General features: G+C 39.0%; 1 protein-coding gene across 1 annotated transcript in view; it reads left to right on the top strand.

The window, feature by feature from the left end:
* Nucleotides 1–8,610, top strand: part of LOC105563334 — a 255,758-nt gene that overhangs the window by 179,682 nt on the left and 67,466 nt on the right. Inside the window, exon 7 of the mRNA XM_012014842.1 lies at nucleotides 3,935–4,100. Coding sequence (XP_011870232.1) covers nucleotides 3,935–4,100 — 166 coding nt within the window. The remainder of the gene's footprint in view (nucleotides 1–3,934; nucleotides 4,101–8,610) is intronic.

The raw sequence follows: 8,610 nt of genomic DNA, 5'->3' as shown, positions 1-8,610 counted from the left end.
TTTTCTTTTCCTCGCAGCATTTCCGCCTCGGGTTCGTTACGGCGCGCCGCGAAGGAAAGTCTTCGCGCGTCTTCTGCGGGCATTTACATAGAGTCCTCACTTTCTCTCCTCCCTTCTATCGCCGTATTAAAGCATTTCACCTTTGCGCACTTAAAGGCACAAGCGGGAAGTGAGTTTCTCGGTAGAGGCACCTCCTCCAACATGGCAATTGCGCTCGCTTTACGAAGAATCGGCTGACGACGTTTGCATTAGTGTGTTATCGCGCAGAAATACATGTAGCTGTGTATCCCTTTTCTTTACGCTTGCTTACTCGGCGAGTTTAAGCCCTGCTACAAAGCAATGCAACTAGATAATGTCATTTTTTTAGATTGACTTTACTTATCGAAGTTTAATTTTTCTGCCTGTTAAATCGTGTAAAACATTCTTTTGTTAATATTCGCTGTTGCACGAGAGTGACAAGGCCGGCGAATAATACCTACCGGTATCGCAGTTATATTTATATCATGCAGTAGTGAGTGTCGTGAAACTTTTCCTTTGATGTCATTAGCACGGTTACCGGTGTATCCGTTTGAGCCGTGTCCACGCTAACGAGGCAACTTTCCGAGCAAACTAACGCTCGGTTAATAAAACTCGATACTCTTTCAATTACACGTACAATTAACGAGCTCGAGAGCTTTTTTAACAGCCAAACAATTGACGCCCATTAACTATACGATTCAATTATCATCCGATTGATCGCGCAGTACCTAAGAAGTTAGTACCAACTTCGCCGCGCTTATTATCAAATAAATTAGCGACTCGGGCGCGCCGTCGTTATACTTTTTTCGCCCGGTTTAATCGAACGTAAGCGATTCAATCGATGCTGCAAAAAGGGTCCGTATCTTAGACGAAGAACGCCTCGAGGACACGAAATGAAGGACCAAGAAAATTCCGTGTTTTAAGGTAGAAAAGCGAAAAGGGCGGGGCCGTTTACGGTGGAAGTGGTTGAAGGAGCGGCTTGCACAGGGGGATCGAAGCGGCGAAGATGCAAAGGGCACTATATAAATTGAAAAAAAAAACCGTATACCCGAGAAGATGGACGCGTACCATGTCTAATGGATCCGCTCGTTATGACAATTGCATACACCCGGAACTATAAAACTAAGCAAAGAGAAGGAGAAGAGGAGGAAGATCAAACCGCGCGTTTTTTTTCTTCTTCTTCTTTTTTGCGAAAGGGAAAATAACGGCAACTGTTTTAAGTACTTTTAACACACGCGAGTTGCAAATAGAGATAGTCGTACGCAAAAACATTCGCCAAAACCCTTTGTAGTCTTGTTCAACTTGGTAAAGATAAAGGTGTATCCGTACTATTAAACAAACCTCATGTATCACTGTGATATTAAAGCGATATTAATGCCTTTTTCGCAATCGCATGCAGCTGGCAGTAATAAATACGAGTATATTATGCGTTTATGGAAATCACGTGTTTGCATACGTTATGAAAGTGGAATAATTGGACGCATAACGGTTTGTCAATCATCGTTTGAATATTACAACAATCGGTACGCACGCATTGATTTGCCTATTCGAAAATAGCTTTGAGCTTCAATATTTTCGCATAATGCGGATATTGTTTAATAATGCATATTCCGACTTATGATGAATGGTATAAATCAGTATCAAATATACCTACGTTGAATTTATCATTATAATGTTTGTATATGTGAGGTATACGTTCAGTCTATTAAAGGATTGACCCCCTATAAAGTAAATCAATTATAAATGCGCGTGTATTTGATGCATTTACGGATTTGCATTATAAAATTTACAAGTTATAAATTATCAATTTTTTTCTCCCTTTACAGTACTATTAGTTACTATTCTATTTTTTATATAATATTGTACTATTCTATTTTTTATACAATATATGTACAAGCATTAATTTAATTTACATAATGTCGCATACAGTAATTATCATCGAAATGGAAATGCAAGTTATTTACATGCTACAAACTCGTGGCCCGTGACTAAATTGGTATTGCATTTGGTATTGTTGTATATCGAATAATAATCTATAACATACGGGCAATATTTCGACCTAGTAGGCAATATTTCGAGCGGAGTCACGAAAATATTAATTGAGAGAATCATGTGAGCCGGATGCGAGATATCTCGTTAACTCGTGCTAATTGGCCAGCGTGTGTTGTCGTTGACACGTCTGCCCATTTTCCACTTTTCGAATTTTTCATGAAGCCGCCAGACGTATCAATTATTTTCACTCTTTTGGCAAATCGTTCGCGCTCGCAAAGCTCGCCCGTCGGACAGCCGGAAATTAAGGTGGACCGTCGCTTTAACTGATAGCGTTCAATGATTATTTGCGCCTTGATGAGCTTATAGAAAAAATGTCATTAGCGGTACAGCGTATTAGTATATGCTCTGAATTAATATTAAAATCTCTAACTATTAAAAGTTAGCCTTAAAATACGTTTATTTATGGATGTTTCCGATAATTGGAGGAAAACATGAGAAAACATCTTTTACGTTTTTCCTGAAGAAGAAGTAATATTGTTAAAGAAGTAGTAATATATTAATTAATAAAATTTTGTTAACGAATATAAAGGAGCCTTATATATGTGTACAAAAGAATTGGTACACACGGAAAGAAAAATGTAGCTGCATGTAGTTAAAAACTGCATGTGGCAACTAAATTTTAGTTGTAAAATATGGACAGTAATATTTAGTTGTGATAGCTAAATATTTTGCTACGGTGCACTGCCCTGTATTAGGTGCGACAGCAAACCGTTTGCTGTGCTTTAGAAATATATAGTTCTGGTAGCAACGTATTTTTAGTACACCATGATTAGTTACGGTAGCGAGAATTTTTTTTCAGTGCAGAGAGAGAGAGAGAGAGAGAGAGAGAGAGAGAGAGCTTATTAATATTCAAGATCAAGCCCTCTAAGAAAGTTAAGGTGGCTCCTGCATAAACCGACTAAAAGTAGAAAAAATTGAAATTTAAGTATGTTATAGTTGTAAATTTTATCTATCAGTACGCGAAATTTCAGACCCGGTCGCCGATGAAATAAAATAAAGAAGAAAATGTTAAAGTTGTATTATTTAACATTCCAGTAAACACCGAGTAACAGTCATTATACATAACATCCATATTATAATTTTCTACTCAACAAGATAAATGTAATATAACACCCATGTTATATTGCATTTCCATTGTTAAGTAGGAAATTATAATATTGATATTATGTAACTATTACTTGGTGTTCACTGCGATAGGGGTTACGGGCCGAGTCCTCGCAGAAGCACTTTGAAGGTTGATATTATTTTATCGAAAAAGTAGATGTTAACAAAAAGCGAGATGAACATAATAAACGTCACAAGGATTCAAATGTGCTATTAAGTATACGAGGTTACTGACCTCTAAGCAAATACTTATTATTAAAGTCAAAAGATACAAAGTTTTAATGAAATTTGACAGCTCTTTGAGACTTGACAATATCACATATTTTTAAATATGTTTTTAAATGTGCAGATGTAATCTAGCGTATCTATGCATTTGATCAATAATGCATTAAGTGATATTTTTTTATGAAAAAAGTCATATGAATTTACAAAAATTAAAGAGGCTCCACCAAAGCACCCTTACTAATCGCTCCTTCGTGCAGGAGCCACCTACTATAAAAAAGTTGAATCTGAAAATACACTCTTTGTTTTGCAATCAGCTCCGAAGCTTCACAACTGTTCGCGCCTTCAGTCCCACCTTCAGGCTATGCAGTACACGATTTGAAAATAGTAATAGAAAATATAGAGCAGTAAACATACATGATATATGTGAGCAACGTTAAAAGAGACAAATTTCTGAAACTAGTGAGAGAGAAAGACAGGAGAGAGGAGAAAGGAGAGGAGTTTCAAGTTACTGATGTATATTTCTTCTTGTTTGCAGAATGCGACTCGGTGTACGAAGACATGGATTGCCACGACGGATGCATTTTAGCCAGTCCCGGATATCCTGGGCTGTATCCGCCGAACATCCGCTGCCGGTACCTGATCACATCTGGCCCGCGAATCTCCATCGCCATCAACTTCACGGCGGTGCTTCTTCCGTACAAGTAAGTGCTCGACCGTTCATGTCCGAAATGTTCATGTCCTCTCGTCAATTAGTTTCCTTCCAACAAGCATCTCGAGAACTGGAATTAGATACAATGAAAATACCAAGCATGTATTTACATTTTATTTAATTCCAGTAACATCTCAATTACTACATCACGATACATGATTTAAAACAACGCTATATACGATATTTAATTATTCGCATGAAAAAACGGATGCCGTTTATGAGGAAAATAGACCGGGAAAATCCGTTAAGCGAGCACTCGAGGGAAACGACGATTTTCTTTCGTGCGCGACATGCACGTGATATGGCGCCCATTTCGATATTTCTTTCGTATATCTACAGCGCATGTCCGCTCCTTTCGCGTCCCACGTTCCGAAAAACTCGAGTTTCACAGGCCGGTATGCTGTACAGGCTGTTGCACGACAAATTAAAAACCCCAGGCGAGCCGAGCGAGGAGCTGTCGCGTGGTTCTTTGGCGGCTCACTTTCCCACCGGCACCGAGACGCTTCGTAATATCCGCGACGTTAGAGTTTGCGAAGAAAAAGAGGATACGGAATACAATACTCGGATAGACGGGAAAGCATGAAAAAGGAGTAAAATTTACGAATTGATCAGTTTTAATCGGAGCAATCTCGATTTAAAAGCTATTCATTGGCAGTAATTGAAAATATTTGCCTTTTCTTATTAATGAAATAGTTGAACTTAACTTTAAAACACGTCAGTTGACTTTATTGTTAAGTTCTTATCTTATTATTACCTATTAAAATTTTGTCCGAGTATCGCAGAATCGGAGAAATTTGTTTTAGAAATTGATACAACACAAAAGTAAAGTATATAATATTTGTATTATTGACAATATTCACACATTGTTTATTGCTAGACGTGCGTAAATAATCAATATCGTTTTAAATTAAATTCTATCCTCTGCACTATGTCGATTACATCTTTGTGTTGATTTCAAAGTCTTTCCGAGTGTTTCTTCTTTCATTTACCGTCATCACCGGTTCGGATTAGCGCGTTTCCGAGCAGAAATGAAAGAGCAACCGTAGAAAGGAAAGTGAAAAAAGAGAAATCTCCAACCCCTTTGCTATCTTTAGCTCGGGTATTTTTAATAAAACCCGCTCTTAAACGTAGCTCAGCTTGCATAACAAGCGCGGAACTCTCTTTACGCCGTGTTAACCTCGCATGCATATAAATCATTTTTCACTTTACCGAAAAATCCGCAACCGTTTTCGAGCGAATCGCATACCTGCGTTTTTTGTTTTGCGAGCAGAAATCAAGTATAATAATCGCGTTTGAAGAAAGTTTGTTAATTCTTAAACAACTTCCTAACAGATTTTCTAAAAACTCAAATAACAAGAAACGATTCCAATTGTTTCGAATTAAATATTGTCGAAAGAAGTAAAATCGCCCCAAGTTTTCCCAAAAATTGTCTTTTGGGAGAAGAAAAAATCTGTAGGTATTGGAAAAATATATAAAAAGTAAATCCTTTAACAAATTCTTTTTCGTCCAAACGTTAAGGAGAATTTAATTAGAGATTAAATATATACAGAGACGATCAAATTACTATTAAATGCAGCGACTCTGTTTCTCGGCGAACAAGCTCATCCGCGAGATTCGAACACAATAATTAAATAATAAGAATTCTTCAATGTAGCCAGCGATAATTAACAACGTCAGTGTTTTCTTGATCATACACACACCTGGCATTTATAAGAATACAGAAAATTTATTGCGAAAAACATTACCTCAGCCAGGGTTTGAACCTGGATCTCCCTATACTCTAGACGGGCGTCTCACCAATTCGACCACCGAGGCATATGATAATATTGATAATATTTGTCGCAAAAACACTATAAAGACATTGTCTACGCGTCTATTTCGATTTTTTTTAACTGCGTGCCGATAAGGGTTGTTTTTAAGCTTTCCCTCCCCCTCCCCCTTTCCCAATTGCGTGGGAAACACCATGTTTTAGGTCAATGGTGAATAATCAACTAATAAGAATTCTTCAATAATGAAATACAATAATTAAATACAAACAAAATCGTATGGGACTCGTGGACTATTTGCACTCAACAGTCGCTCCAATTGATTATCGTTTACCGAGATTCGCCTAGACACCCACAGGAACCCGCGGCGACGATTAACGTGTATACATCTTAACGATGCAGCGACAAATAAGAGAAACTAGTTTCGGTGCGGTGCTCGAATCTGCAGCGCGTACACGCGAGCGCCTCACGCGAAATCTGGTCTACAGAAACGTCGCGAGTCAATATGCATTCGCTTTGCACTTTGCCGAGGGTAAGAGCCCATTTGTGCGTGCTCGAACGAAGCCGCGTATACGGACGGGGCACGAATGCGTATCTCGGGGCTTGATAATGCATCTCGCGTCTCGTTTCGTCGGCTGTGTCAACAGCCGCCCCTCCCCCCTCCCGTTCTTCCACCGTGTTCATCCCCCGTCTGAATCATCCCTCTGAGCAATAAGAATACACGCACACGGAACGTACCTGCCATTGTGCGTCTCGAATTACTTACCCTGCGACGTCAAGCGCGATCCTGTTAAACGCGTTACGTTGTAATTCCTTTGGATTCGCGCTTCGTCAGCCACGCATCGGAGCTAACAAATTCGGTTTGTCTGTTAAACTTTACTTCGTTCAACTTTAATTGTCTGTATATATTCTGCAGATGCTGCGTAAGGTGTATCGCGATAATTCGTGATTCATTCGCGTAGAAGTTGGTCGCGAGATTAGACCAATCACTAGATCGTTAAATGCTTTATTTGCGACTAGGCCACATTTCGCTCGCAACACTACAGTACTCTAAAGTTTTGGAGTGAAAACAGGATCATGGAGTAAAATATTCACTCTATTGGAGCAAACATTTACTCTATTAAGGTGAATATTTTCTCCAGTAGAGCGAAATTTTTACGCCATGGTTCTGTTTACACTCCAAAAACTTCCGAGAGTAATAAGCGATTTCCAAAGTACAATCGGATTAGATTAGGGAAATTTTTGTGAAAAAGCGATAAAGGGGGACAGAGGAAAGGAGAAGAGGTAGCTATGACATGTCTGCGGTAGAGGGAGAGCTGCGCATTGCAGCTGCATTTGGTTTTTCGTGGCGGCTGCAGTTGTTCTTCAAAGCTGGGCTCGCTGGCTTTTACGGTGGCCGCTGGAAAGCCATTTCACACGGAGCCTCGCAGTCGCGAGTACACCGAACATTTCCGTTCTCTAAAGACGGTCGTATTTCAGACCTCTTCCACTGGCGTTCTCGCTTTATTTGCGAATGCTACGGCGGGCAGTAATATTGAAATAGATGGCCGGGATGATCGCGCCTAGGGGCACCTAGATTTTTTTCCTTGGACGCCAATTTCATTCTCAATGCCCGGGTGCTTTTATGAGCGAGATATTCAAAGAAGGAACCGGTGTGTAAAACAGCGTAATTTCCGCGGACCAGATGTTCTTCGCGTAATATTTAATATATATTTTAGGGATAGTAGAAATTTTCACAGGTAAATTTTGAAAAGTTCGTGGGCGAGAAAATCGATGTGCGAACAAAAAGAAAATTAATGTGCTTCGAGATGCAGTGTCGCGCAAGAGGCTTGTTTCGTTGTTTCGTTCTCTTTAAAACATTTTAACGATCCACGCGTTTGTGTAATCGCGCAGCGGGAAACTTTGTTGAATCCCCGTCGAAAATATATTGCTTTTTGCGGCAACTGCATTTGCTTTCGCGGCAATAATAAACCGTATTTTTCAACGCGCTGTGGTGTCCATTTCGGGAAACAAACTCGCGCAGTTTACGGGCTACCGAATGCCAATTACGAGTCCAGTGCGCCGCATCAATAATACAATTCGAGATACGTCATGATCTTACTGGTTAATGTAGAATTGACAGTTATAAAAAAAAATTACGTTGTGTTTGAATTGCATTTTTTCATCGTGTATTTGACTGCTTCGTTTTACTCGCAACTTGTTCAGGAATCGCGTTTCCACGATGATTGGTGTATAACGGTTCCCAAATCGAGGTGCTGTACTCGAATTTCGCTAACTGATTAAAAAAATTACGTTGCGTTTGAATTGCATTTTCTCATCGTGCATTTGACTGCTTCGTTTTACTCGCAACTTATTCGGGAATCGCGTTTCCACGATAATTGGGGTATAACGGTTGCCAAATCGAGGATCTGTACTCGAATTTCGTTTACTGATTTTTAAGTAGTCGAACCGATAATAAGTTGGCCGCGTTTAAGGCACGCATTATTGTCGGCGATAACTTTAACATTTATGTGGTGTCTATTCCTATTTTGTAATATAATTTATAAATTCATATTTTATAAATATAATTTTATAACGATTAAAAAATATAATAATCATAATGAACAAAATTGAAAGAGAAATGAACGAAATATAATGATCAATTTTATCGAACTTGATATGTTAAGATGTGGCAAAATGTTAAATGTTTGATGAATGACAAAACTGAGAAAAATGAGTGATAGACAAATCACGAAG

Source organism: Vollenhovia emeryi, unplaced genomic scaffold (genome assembly GCF_000949405.1).
Source record: "Vollenhovia emeryi isolate VEMERY1.0 unplaced genomic scaffold, V.emery_V1.0 DF939178.1, whole genome shotgun sequence".
NCBI classification, from domain to species: Eukaryota; Metazoa; Arthropoda; class Insecta; order Hymenoptera; family Formicidae; genus Vollenhovia; species Vollenhovia emeryi.
The sequence above is the reverse complement of the archived record's forward strand: the minus strand, read 5'-3'. Positions and strand labels throughout refer to the sequence as shown.